Source organism: Myxine glutinosa, chromosome 6 (assembly GCF_964187855.1).
Source record: "Myxine glutinosa chromosome 6, kmMyxGlut1.1, whole genome shotgun sequence".
NCBI classification, from domain to species: domain Eukaryota; kingdom Metazoa; phylum Chordata; class Myxini; order Myxiniformes; family Myxinidae; genus Myxine; species Myxine glutinosa.
In genome coordinates this window covers 145,440,485-145,454,589 of record NC_136266.1, presented here as the reverse complement: position 1 = coordinate 145,454,589, position 14,105 = coordinate 145,440,485, and the positions used below count along the sequence as shown (strand labels likewise).

General features: G+C 41.0%; 1 protein-coding gene across 1 annotated transcript in view; it reads left to right on the top strand.

The window, feature by feature from the left end:
- The window catches only part of HPS3 (HPS3 biogenesis of lysosomal organelles complex 2 subunit 1), a 125,621-nt gene that overhangs the window by 40,286 nt on the left and 71,230 nt on the right, over positions 1–14,105 (top strand). The window contains exon 13 of the mRNA XM_068121263.2: positions 6,597–6,965. Within this exon, the coding sequence (XP_067977364.2) occupies positions 6,597–6,965 (369 nt within the window). The remainder of the gene's footprint in view (positions 1–6,596; positions 6,966–14,105) is intronic.

The window sequence follows — 14,105 nt, the reverse complement described above, 5'->3', positions numbered from 1 at the left end:
GTGGTTGGAGCGGAATCCGGATTGGAATGTTTCATACAGGTTATTGGCAGAGAGGTGATGTTTTAGTTGAGCGGCTACAGCGCGTTCCAAAACTTTTGACAGAAAGAGTAGGTTGGAGATGGGTCTGAAGTTATTTAGGGTGTCAGGGTTTAGACCAGGTTTTTTTAGAATGGGGGTAACAGCAGCAATTTTGAGGGATAGTGGGCCGATGCCTGTAGACAGGGAGGAGTTTATTGTTGCAATGATAAGTGGAGAGAGAGCAGGGAGGGAGGCCTTGACAAAGCTGGAGGGGATGGGGTCAAGAGTGCAGGTGGCAGTTTTCATTCGTATGAGGAGTTCAGAGAGGTCAGTAGGGGAGACCAGGGAGAATTGAGACAGGGGAAGGCAGGATAAGGGGGGGGGGGGCAGGTGGTTGGAGGGGGAGCGGGTGCGGCAGTGGTCAAGCTGTTGTAGATGTTGTCAATTTTGCGTTGGAAGAAAGAAAGGAAGGAGATGCAGTTGTCTACTGTGAATGACTGGGTGGTGGTGTCCAGGGGGTGGAGGAGTTTGTTTATTGTCGAGAAGAGTGCTTTTGGGTTTCCGGAGCCAGAGTGGATAATTTGAGAGTAGTAGGCGGAGCGGGCGTGGGAGAGGGCATCTTTGTAGTGATGTAGGTGGTCCTTGTAGGCTTGGGAGTGAACTGTGAGACCTGTTTTATTGCGGAGTTTTTCAAGTTGGCGAGCACGAGTTTTCATCAGGCGGAGTTCAGGGGTATATATATACTGAAACGCAAAAGAAACTTACCACCTTTGAAACCTTTAAATATCAACAATAACACTGCGTGTAGTAAATGTGTGAACTTATTTGTGGACAATAGTGTCCTCACTGTCAGACAAAACGGTCACGGATGGTCACTTGAACCTTCAATGGTCACTTCATAGCACAGCTGTTGAACAGCCGTTTTGACTGTCAGTGATTAGCCAAGGGGTACGGGATGATTTTAATGAGCTGCACGCGATGTCTTGATATTGGCTTTAAAAAGGCCAGTGCAAAATGGGCATTTTGACCGAAAAATTTGACCATTTTGACCAACTTCAAAAAGACCGAAAACGCAAAAGAAACTTACCACTTGTTTGAAATGTAATAAAATTGTAACAGTTCAAAATAAAACAAACCAACAATTGCTAATTGAAACATTGGCATTTTATTGATGACATGTCAAGTTTTTGACCAAGATACACCATCTCATCAGTTTGTTCTACAGTACAGAACAGCACAGGGTGCAATGTCAGTCCCCTTTCAATAGCGTGTGTGGCCACCATTGTTTTTGACACAGGCAGTGCATCGTCGGCGTATACTGCCTACCAGTCTTTGGATGGATTGCTGCTGGATTCTGTCCCACTCAGTCCTCAATGTCTGAAGCAGCTCTGCCCGTGTCCTGGCCCTGCTAACTACGCGTCTCCCAAGCTCATCCCACAGGTGCTCCATGGGATTCAGGTCAGGGGAGAGTGCAGGCCACTGCATGGTGTTGATGTTCTTGCCTTGGAGAAATGCAGTGGTAAAGCGAGCAGCATGGGGACGAGCGTTGTCATGCTGAAAGTTTCTCAGTTCTGGGTGGTCTCAGGTCTCAGTTCTGGGTATTTAAAGGTTTCAAAGGTGGTAAGTTTCTTTTGCGTTTTCGGTCCTTTTGAAGTTGGTCAAAATGGTCAAATTCTTCGGTCAAAATGCCCATTTTGCACTGGCCTTTTTAAAGCCAATATCAAGACATCACGTGCAGCTCATTAAAATCATCCCGTACCCCTTGGCTAATCACTGACAGTCAAAACGGCTGTTCAACAGCTGTGCTATGAAGTGACCATTGAAGGTTCAAGTGACCATCCGTGACCGTTTTGTCTGACAGTGAGGACACTATTGTCCACAAATAAGTTCACACATTTACTACACGCAGTGTTATTGTTGATATTTAAAGGTTTCAAAGGTGGTAAGTTTCTTTTGCGTTTTCGGTCTTTTTGAAGTTGGTCAAAATGGTCAAATTTTTCAGTCAAAATGCCCATTTTGCACTGGCCTTTTTAAAGCCAATATCAAGACATCACATGCAGCTCATTAAAATCATCCCGTACCCCTTGGCTAATCACTGACAGTCAAAACGGCTGTTCAACAGTTGTGCTATGAAGTGACCATTGAAGGTTCAAGTGACCATCCGTGACCGTTTTGTCTGACAGTGAGGACACTATTGTCCACAAATAAGTTCACACATTTACTACACGCAGTGTTATTGTTGATATTTAAAGGTTTCAAAGGTGGTAAGTTTCTTTTGCGTTTCAGTATATATACAGACTTGGCATTTAAAATGGAATATTTTTTTTGTGGGGTTGAACTTACTTTTCAAGATGACTTGGAACCAAAAGTTCATTGGAATTATGTTGAAATTATTCTAGATTTTGTTAATGTGACCTTTAAAAGAAACAAAAACCACATTTGACATTTCGAAGCAAATAAATTGATCCTTGAAAGTGATAGTAAACTGATATCGAACTCAATTCACGGACAGTACTGTGTTAAACTTCTGTGCGTTTTCCAGAAGTATCTCTTTATTTTGCACATTAGCCAAAATATTTTTTTAACAAAAACAAAAGTTAAATTACGACTGGGATTACGGACAGTAAAATTACAGTTCAGTACTTCGTGTAACCCCCACGAGCATTCAGGAGAGCACGTACACGTTGAGGCATGCTGTTCACGAGATTTCCCAAGGTTTGGACAGGAATCGCTTGCCATGCAGTGACAATAGCCTGCTGCAATTCACGCACAGAGGCAGGCTGCTCGTCCAAGTTGTCGATTTCAAGCGTTAATTCTGCCCACAAGTTCTCTATCGGATTCATATCCGGGGACATGGCAGGCCACTCCATATGCTCTACACCACGGTCAGCAAGAAAGTGTTGGATCATGCGAGCACGATGAGGCCGTGCATTGTCATCTTGGAAGACAAAGTTTCCTCGAAAGGCTGCACGAACAAATGGAAGCAATGTTTCTTCCAGAATGGCCCTGTGCTTGAACTGGTTCAGGCTTCCATTCAGAACAACCAGGTCAGTTTTGCCCCCTGCATGAAAAGCAGCCCAAACGGTCACCCCACCACCTCCAGCTTGGACTCTTGGCACTATACAATCTTCGTTGTAGGCTTCATGCACTTGTCTGCGCACTCGGATTATTCTGCGCACTCTGCGCACTCGCCATATTGACGATAGACCAGAAATCTAGACTTGTCATTGAAGATCACGTGATTCCAGTGTCCTGGCTGCCATTGACGGTGCTCTCTGGCCCACTGCAATCGGCGCTGGCGTTGTTGTCTGGTCAGACGTGGCTTTCTCAGGGGACGCCTGGCACGATAGCCTGCTTGAACCAGTCGTTGGTTGACTAGCCTTCTGGAGGATACAGGCACATTTGTCAGTTGCTGCCACTCAGCCCTAAGCCGATTACCTGACTTGGTACGGCCATTGCGGACTAACCGGTGCAGCTGGCGATCATCCCTCCTTGTGGTTCTGCGGGGACGTCCTGACCTCGGTATTGGAGTCGGGACACCCCTCTGAGCATTTCGTTTCAGGATCTTTGACACCTGACCTTGAGTGATGCCATACTGCCAAGCAATAGCATGCTGTTTCATGCTGGAATTTCGTAAAGCCACCACTAAATGACAAACAGCATTGTCGAGTTGACGGACCATCTCCAGGGGAAGCGGCAATAACTTTTGTAGAATACAGAATGCAACAACCCTTATATACCCGATTGTGAAGCCAATCGTCAAATGTACCTGTCCATATATTTTGTCACGCCACCTGTGATATAATCCTGTTATTGACTTCTTGCTGCGACAGACAATCAGTGACATGGTTCTTTTAACAAAGAAATCACCAAAGCGTAAAATAAACTCACCAGATTGATATACCGAGTTCAGAAAGTAAACCCAAGTCAAGAAAAAAAATATAATCCATATTAAATGCCAAGTCTGTATATATATATGGGCAGTGTCTATCTTGTCACTGAACTACTTCCTCAAACTTTTGTGAAATCATACCAAACTTCTGGTGTGCACCTATCTCTCCTGTGTGGTGTGTGCTCATGGGTTCTTTAAAAAAAAATTTTAAAAATATTTTCAACCTAAATCTTCAACCTAAATTGCTTATAAAAATGTAATATCACAAACACTACAAATAAATTTGTGCAAAATAATTGTTTGTCTTGTGATTGGTGTAAATCATGACAACACAGCAACTCGGGTACAGTCAATATCCTCAGCTAAAAGAAGCCCGTTCCTCTGTAAAGACGTGTGTTGTGGCGAGCGTAGCGAGCTGAGCCAAGCTAATATACACTACATGACCAAAGGTATGCGGACATCCCTTCTAATTGGTGGATTCGACTGTTTCAGCCACACCCATTGCTGACAGGTATATATAATTGAGCACACAGCCATGCAATCTCCATAGACAAACATTGGCAGCAGAATGGGCCTTACTGAAGAGCTCAGTGACTTTCAACGTGGCAGCGTCATAGGATGCCACCTTTCCAACAAGTCAGTTCGTCAAATTTCTGCCCTGCTAGAGCTGCCCCGGTCAACTGTAAGTGCTGTTGTTGTAAAGTGGAAACTTCTAGGAGCAACAACAGCAAAGCCACGAAGGGGTAGGCCACACAATCTCACAGAACGGGACCGCCGAGTGTGAAGCGTGTAGCATGTAAAAATCGTCTGTCCTCGGTTGCAACACTCACTAACGGGTTCCAAACTGCCTCTGGAAGCAACGTCACCACAACAACTGTTCGTCGGGAGCTTCATGAAATGGGTTTCCATGGCGAGCAGCCGCACACAAGCCGAAGATCACCATGCGCAATGCCAAGCGTCAGCTGGAGTGGTGTAAAGCTCGCCGCCATTGGACTCTAGAGCAGTGGAAACGCGTTCTCTGGAGTGATGAATCACGCTTCACCATCTGGCAGTCCGATGGACGAATCTGGGTTTAGCAGATGCCAGGAGAATGCAGCAACCTGAATGCATAGTGCCAACTAAAGTTTGGTGGAGGAGGAATAATGGTCTGGGGCTGTTTTTCATGGTTCGGGCTAGGCCCCTTAGTTCCAGTGAAGGGAAATCTTAACGATACAGCATACAATGACATTCTAGACGATTGTGTGCTTCCAATTTTGTGGAAAGACTTTAGGGAAGGCCCTTTCCTGTTTCAGCATGACAATGCCCCTATACACAAAGCGAAGTCCTTACAGAAATGGTTTGTCGAGATCGGTGTGGAAGAACTTGACTGGCCTGCACAGATCCCTGACCTTGACCCCATCGAATACCTTTGGGATGAATTGGAACACCGACTGCGAGCGATGCCTAACTGCCCAACATCGGTGCCTGACCTCACTATTGCTCTTGTGGCTGAATGGAAGCAAATCTCCGCAGCAGTGTTCCAACTTCTGGTGGAAAGCCTTCTCAGAAGAGTGGAGGCTGTTGTAGCAGCAAAGGGGGGACCAACTCCATATTGATGCCCATGAATTTTGGAACGAGATGTTCAACGAGCACATACGGGTGTGATGTTCTGGTGTCCATATATGTATTATAAATCCAACTTTTTTTTTCAAAAAATTTACAATGAATTTTTTGCTTAAAACCCTCCAGGGCACTCATGATGAACCTCAACTGTTCGGCCATCTCTGAGATACATGACGACACAGACACACAAATGGCTCTTTTATTGTACAGTAGAGATACTTTACCTCCGCCAGGCTCATCAAGCTTTGGGACACATGGGTATTTTAGGATCAAAAAAATAAGGCACATTATAAAAGTTTATCAGAAGTAGCTGCCAGACTATACCTTGGTAGAGTGCATACCTCCCCCAGGCTGAACAGTTTACGTTTTGTACCCACTGATAGGCCGGATCTGCATCTGGATCCAGACCTGAACCAAATCGAATCGGCTTGTTCTTTTCGCCTAACCAACTCATCCACCATGTTTTGTCATAACTCGTCTACAATCTTTTGAAATACCGTGATATATATAGTTTTGGCCCCATCTCTCAATGGTGAAAATGACTTTAAAATAATTTAATTCTCTGATCTAGATTCAGATCTTCACCAAAATTGAATCGATTCGTCCTTCCATCCTTCTGTGTAAATGCTGCTTCATCAGGATGAAGATTACCGGACTGCTGATTACCGTCGTTATCCCACACCCAACCTGTCTACCAAGTTTTGTCCGAATCCATCCATAACCTTTTTGAGATATCATATGCTTTGCATCATTTTTAGCCCTATTACTCAATGGTGAAGAATCGCTTAAAACTCTCGGATTTGAATCTTCACCAAAATTGGATCAATTATTTTGCGTCACACACCCAACCTGTCCACCAAGTTTCATCCGAATCCATCCGTGACCACCGTTGTCAACCAGGCAACGTCCTTTGAGATATTTTCAAATCGTACCTGTAGTTCAACTTTGCCATTATTTTAAACGGTACTCTGCAAAGGAATACCAATTTTAGCTATACAGATAATGAATGTTTACTCTGTTTGCATATGCATTGTATGTACAGCACAAATCTGAATGTTTTTTATTTATTTATTTTATTTTGCAGGGAATGGCAGATTTCATTCTGTCACTGTTTGAGAATAGCCAGCCGAGGGCCCTGGTGGCATTGACAGCCTGCCCAGCCATGGCTCAGGCCTCTCCTGCCAAAGTCTGCCATCTGCTGGAGTCACTTTGGGATAACAACAAAGTTGACAAAGCCGATACCAATGCAGGGAACGGCCTGGATGCTTTGAGTTGTCGGTTAAAAATTCCGGGAATTTTTTTGGATGATCATTTGAGGGATGATGGAGGCGGTGGTGATTCATGGCGATCATCGAAGGGGACAAAAGCGCTCCTTGCTTTGACTTTGACCTGCTGGAAATTAAAATTTTCGACAATTGTTGGAGAAGAAGAAGTGTTTCTTTGCATTGACCAAGTAAGGCATGTTCTCTTTCTTACAAAACATTGCTTTATTATATTTCCCTCGTATTGGTTCATGAGTTATCAAACACAGTGACCACTATATTCGTCATGGGTGTGTGTCTGTCGGTCTGTCGGTCTGTCCGCAGCATAACTACCCGATGATATTGTTACAGACACGACTTTGATGTTAAGGTGGGCCGAGCGGAATGGCCGTCGTGTCCGCACAAATTACCCGATTATACTCGACGTTGACGGAGCCGCGCTACGCTGGATCAATAAAGGAAAAGAAGACACCCGGCTGGGTTATAATGACAGACACCAATGTTTCGATTCTCAATTATATTCGTACGGAAAAGGTTAGATTACAGGGGCTAGAGGTAAAGCACAGAAAAGATGGGCACTTAGACACAGGCTTATCTTAACCCCGGACAGACGACAGGTAAACGGGACAAGGCTGACTCACACGGGGGTTGATGGCAGGAAAGCGGGTATCGATGGCTCAAGGTGCACTCTTGGCTCAAAGCAGGGTACAGTCCGGTCCAAAGATGCGGGGAGGTCACAGCGCTCGGAGGGGACGTTCTTTCTCAGGCGGGTCTTTCTCTCTCAGCGATCGCAGGCAACGTTCTTTCTCAGGCGGGCCTTTCTCTCTCAGCGCTCGCAGGTACCTCTTTCTCCAGCTGGGGGCGAATCTCTCTCACTTCCGGTCAGTCGCCACGTATATCCGGCGGGGAGTGACACGCCCTCGGCTCGCTAGCGCCGCCCCAGATGGAATCGGTCCGCCCTTCTGATTGGGTGCGGGGGGTTACCAGGCTCCGCCCTTGAGGAGGAGCTGACAGCCAGCCCCTCCGTGGTAACCCCGTGGAGCGCGTGGTCAATGGCGCTAATCGAGCCGGTGTGAGGACGCATCCTCCCCCGCGCCGCCGCCATCTCCTCTGTTGTTGTTGTAATTGTTGGGGAAGAAGATGGAAGGAGGTATGGGAAAGGTCCTAAACTCACTACTGATGCCATATAATCACATTCTGGTGCAACGAAGAGTCAGAATTAATGGAAACGAGTCCTTAACTGACATAGATTAAGAATAACTAGCAAGATGTCCGAAAGTTGTCTACGTGTGGTGCGGTGGACCTGGGCACGACATTTAATGGGGGAATAAGGGGAAGGTCGGCTCTACTGAGTGTTATTTACATGCAATGGGACTAGGGAATGGGGGATTGGGGAAAGTTGGGGAGTATTGGAGAAAATAGGGGAATATTTACAAGCGGATATGGAGGCCAAATTCCATATTCGCAACAATATCATCCGATCTTGATGAAACTTAGGTGGGAGGTTGATATCATGATCTAGTTGTGTCCTGCCTAGAGTGGGCGTATTGCGCCCATTGTGGGCGGAGCCATGCCCGAAAAGATGTCTTTTTCGGGGGTAATCGAGTTCAAGCTACATCCTCTCCGAGGGAGTTGGTGGAATCTGACGGGGATTTCGATATTTGGTTCGGCCAATATCATGTGTCTAGCCCCACGGAACTCGATTTTTCATTTTCGCCCCAAGGTCAAGGTCACAATGTCACGAAATGTAGAAAAGTCGATTTTTGATGGTTTTATTACATTGTTCGCTTCCTGATAGGATGAAATGTCGTACATGATCTTATATTATCACATACATCATGAAATACAAGGTTTCAAACAAATTTCAGAATTTTGGACCTTTGACCTTTGAAGGTCACAAAGGTCAAATTTTCAAAGTTGTCGGAATCGAACCGAATTTTCCAAATCGAACCAAAGAATATCGCTCGCTCGTGAACCATCGTCGTCTCCTGACTTGTTATTATCTTGTTTCGTTGCTTTAATATCCTGTCTTGCTTTTGACCATTATCTCTTGGATTCATCAGTCTCCACATATCATGTAATGGTATATTTAAGGGAAATACCTTCTTGTACAATTGTCGTACATAAGTTGATCAGCTGGTCAGGTCCTTCCACATGGACATGTATTATACTTATCGCTTGAGTAAAAAATATAAACAATTTGCTTAATCTGTATTATAAATATTTTGTTTCATGCTGTGATGTTGGAATTTTCAACTCCAACTTCTGATAAACTTTTTAAATGTCCCTTATTTTTTTATCCTAAAATACCCATGTGTCCCATTTTTTTTATTAGAAAAGGTGTGGACAGCAATTTCTTCATGCTATGAGCAGTTGAAGTTGTACAAATTTTGGAGAAAGATTAACTAATTACTTGGTGAGAAATAAAAGCCTTTTCCACTCCTTCCTTCCTCTCTTTCCTCCCCCCCTCCCCTCATCTCCCGATATCTCCCCCCCTCCCCTCCCATATCCCTCCTGAGTAGGGAGATAATGGGGCTTCCAGGACACCCATGTATTTAGATGGGACTTTTTCCCAAACTGCCCATTTTTCCCCCGATTACCGCGACACCCCCTTCTCCTTTTACATGTAAGTGAATGGGGGAGTCCTTACTTACCCTCCAAGGACCACGCGACATTCAAAATTCCTCATTGATCCTATGAATATTTGCTCATTTTCTAATTTTTTTAACAACTCCATTCTCTTATGGAACTCATCCCCATCTAGGATATTGATAAACTTTACATCAAGTACCTTTCTCTGTGCGTTTATAAAATGATATGTTTCACGGAGGGACCTGGTCTGTCCTCCTCCCGATCCACATACCATTTTAAAATTATAATATTTATTATCCAGTTGATAACCATCAAAGTTCTCACTCCACTCTAATATATTTTTCTTCCCGCCCTCCATTACCCCACTTAACAAATGAATACGTTTATCCGTCTTGAGGATCTTCTGACCCTCTCAACCTCTCGGATCTGGTATTTCTCACACTCATTATGTTTTCCATTTATATACCAAGGTTGATTACACCTCCACCCTTTAGTCTGGTTAATACTTGGTTCTATCATTTATATAATAGTAAAAAAGGTGGCGGTAGCCCTTAAAATCCCTAACCCCCCTTTTTAACTTATCACTAATATATATATATATATATATATATATATCTTATCACTTATATACTTATATAACCATAAGGGAGACTATCAATTCCATTTTCTAAAATATATCGTTTATCATCATATGCTCCTAGTGCTAGTTTATTTATATCTTCTGAATATAATTCATGCTTATAACTCCTTATCTCTTTTATCTTTCTATACTGTTCCTCCCCACTCATCAAACATTGATAATAATGACCAAAATTTATACTTTCTTTAATTACATTTTTCTTAATCCCTTTGAGCTTCTGATCACACTTCTCCACATTCCCAACTCTATATTTATACGCATAGGCCTTTGCTCTCAATGCTATGAACTCACTCAGAATATTTCCACCAAGCTCATCCTTGAACTTTCCAATCACCTTTTTATTTTGATTCGAGAACAATTCACTCTTTTGATCATAGTTGCTTGTATCATAAATTACAGAATCAGCTTTCATATCATCATAGACGTCATATGTCTTGATACTCAGAATGAAGCTGTCCGTATCCATATACATCAACATGACGTTATCATCATACTTTGTTTTCAAATTCTCATAATAATATTCATACATCAGTAGTTTTGACAGATCGAGAACAGTAGTACCAATATAAATCGGTTTATCCATCTCAATTTTTTCTTTCATCATATGAACAGCACAAAAGTTTTCTGTAAAGATTTCAACACGCTCAAAGCTCGGTCTGTTGATTAGTTTGGAAGTTTGTTCCCAGGAAGTTGTCAACTTGATATTTTGTCTCTTTCTAACATTTTCCATAGTCTTCCCAAACACCGCGTTATTCATCAACTTATAAAAATCTTTCTCAAAGTCAGTCTTTCCAAGCGTTCTCTTTCGAGTGTTAAAATCAATATATTTCATTAACCAATAACTCTGTTTGAATTTCAGGACCCGATGAACTTTCTCAACAATTAGACCATGTTTCACAAATTGTAAAAGATTTCTCTGATGTAGTACATAGTTCTTCTTATCAAAGAATGTTGTTAAAAGTTTTTCTGTTCTTGATTCCTTATCAAATGATTTCTGATATTCACTCAACCACTCTGGGTTTGTTAATTCTTTCTCACACCCGAAAGGAAGATCTTTATGTTTCTCAAAGAGTTCTTTTGGATACTTTAGATCAACCTCCAGGAAATACCCTTCTTTCCTTTCATCCAACTCTTTTTGTGTTGAACTCAAAATCTTTTCTAGAACACCCTCATGATCACTCTCCCATTTCAATCCTCCATAAGGTTGTGCTTGGGACATTGCCCACCCATAGAGGTTGTTGGCGTCATAATACATGAGATAGGAACTATCTTTCTCTGAATCATAATCATCTGGAAGATATTTGTTATTTGCTTTTGAATATCTTGATGAGCAGACTTGTGAAATTCCCCCTCTCTTTGCTCTCTCTATCATCAGGAGCATATCAACATCGGTTATCAAATCCAAATCTTGTTTAGTCATTTTTAGCATAGCACTCCAAGCAAGACCCGGTGCTGTGAAATAATGAGCAGGGTCCAAGCCATATCCAGAAAGACACACAGATCTAAATGCTTCGAATACATCTGCTAGAAGAAGGACATCAGTCTTGAGATAGAGATCATGATAATCACCCATATTATTGATATTATATTTTTTCCAAACATTTTGAGCATGTACATAATCATCATCTGAAACATTGCTATTATTTAGAATACTATAAAAATCTTCTTTTGAAGGAAGTTTCTTTTCACCAAATCTTTTAAATGAATCCATATAGTCGTACGGGTAAATTCCCTTTTGTGTTAGGAGTTCCGTATCCTCATAATTACTCTCCAAACATGGAAATTTTTTCAAATTTTTAACTAGGTTAGCAAGAGGACTAGCCATGAATTTATATGTATCCAAGAATCGAATTCTTGTAGTTGGTCTTGTTGGAATGATTTTTGTAAAGGAGATGTATTTTTGATCTGTACTTGGAATAGCACTGATACTCCCAGGAGTCTTTGACAACTCTTTAATAAACAAGTGTGTATCATAATAAGCGTTGTTATGAAGAAAGACAGGAATGAACGAGGGGAGTTTATAATTAATATTACAACTTTGATGAGCCGGACCTCTATATTTACCAGTGAGATGACAATGGTCTCTAACCTTTAGACCTTTACCAATTTTCTCCCCACAAATATGACAGGTAGCCTTTGGCTGTCTAAATTCTCTTTTTTCTTTACTTGTTAAGGACATTGGTTTATTGGTTTCTCTCATTATCGTGGTTAATCAAACACAGTCTTTTTCTAGTCGTTTCACAAACTCCTCTGGGGCATTTGAGCCTCTATACTCCTCTAACTTGTTATATTCATCACCACGGATGATTTGATATAATAACAAAATCCGCAAGGAGTATGTTTTTGATACTTATTTGTGTATGATTCTTTTGGATCTGGAGCTGCTGTTGCTATTTTTTCCAAGATACTCTCAAAATCAGCATATATCACAAAAGGATGTTTAATTGTTTTATTTTGATCTTTGAATGAAATTTTAGAACCAGGCTTTGGAAGTGTAATGACTGTTGCTTTCTCATTTGAACAATATTGTTTATGAGTATCCAATCTCTCCTGTGAATGAAATGTATTCAAACACCGACGACATGGATAAACTTTACATTTTCTAGAATAGACTTGTGATTTAATTAATCTTGAAAAGTTCTTGATATAAGCATAATGTTCAATTTCACCAGATCGGAAATACAAGAGGTCAACATGTTTTTCTTTCTCATCATCTGAGATTTGTAAAATCTGCACTTTATTCTTTTCAGTCAACCCATAGACATTTAGAGAAATATTATTTAACTTTTCAAACTTTGGAATATTATTAAGAGTCATTGGAAATTTCAAATTTTTCATATTCAATTCATTTTCATATTTCATATAATTGCTTACTCTTTCAGCATGTTCTTTTGCTGGATGTAGATATGCCAGTACAGACCACAAGAAACACTTGTTATCAGTATTCTGAATATTTACTATAGCATTTTTATCTTTGATGATTTTAGGAAGTTGAATATATGATCTTGCTTGTAGTGGATCAGATTTAAAAATGTGAACATCAACAAACAGAACCTTTTCAACAGTGAGACCGCTTCCAACAATAAGATCATCAATATCAAATTCACTATATTTAAGCTCATTAAAGACCTGTTCTTTATTTCTATCATAATCATTCTTATTAAGTACCATATAAGTTGTTGTATGTAGGTAAAAGTTAAATGGTGGATCTTCCTTTTTACGAAGAACCAATTTAGCCCCCAAATAATATTTACAACTTCCCATTTCAGATATAGTCTTATCAATCTGATCATCTATTCCTTCCTTTGTAAGATCAACAGCAGCTCCCAGAGAACGGGGGACTGGATCTTTGAAACGGAACAATCTAATTTTAATATTTCCTTTGAAAGCACCATCTAAATTTTCAATCTCATAATATGGAACTTGGTGTTTCTTTGTCTTCTCATGACGCTTCCAATCCTTCTTGAGGATGTAGTGTTGACAGCGCTCACAATAGACCTTTGGAAGAACCTTTGGTTTGAGATTCTTCAAATGTTTTTGAGTATCTAAGTGTTGATCATACCCACTTCTCAGAACCCATGTCTTACAAATCTTACAATACTTATTATCTTTACTCTTTAAATGTTTTTGTGTTCTATAATGTTTTTTTGATATGTTTGTAGTTCTGCTCACAACTCTCACAGTAAGTAGAATTCATCCTATTTATATAGTAAAAAAACTTCACTATTTACTAGTTATCTTTTACTTAAAATAAAACATGAAAAAATTGAAAACAAGAGTCAGGAAACTCAATTAAATTTGGGGCAACTTATTCATATGATTCTTGGTTAGGATGTGATATCTATAACTAGTCTTCTTCATATCCTTATCACAAAGATCACAATGTTCCATCTCTTCTTCTTTATAACCGTTAAGAACATTATCTAAATGGTGCTTTGTTTGTTTATGTCTCCTTTTACCAAGTACTCTAATTAACTTATTACAAGGTTCACATCTTATCATATTTTTACTCTTATCAGATGTATTGATAGCATGTTTAATGGTCCTGATATGAGCATCATATCGATTGTACTGTTTATCACAGGCGGAACAATAACCA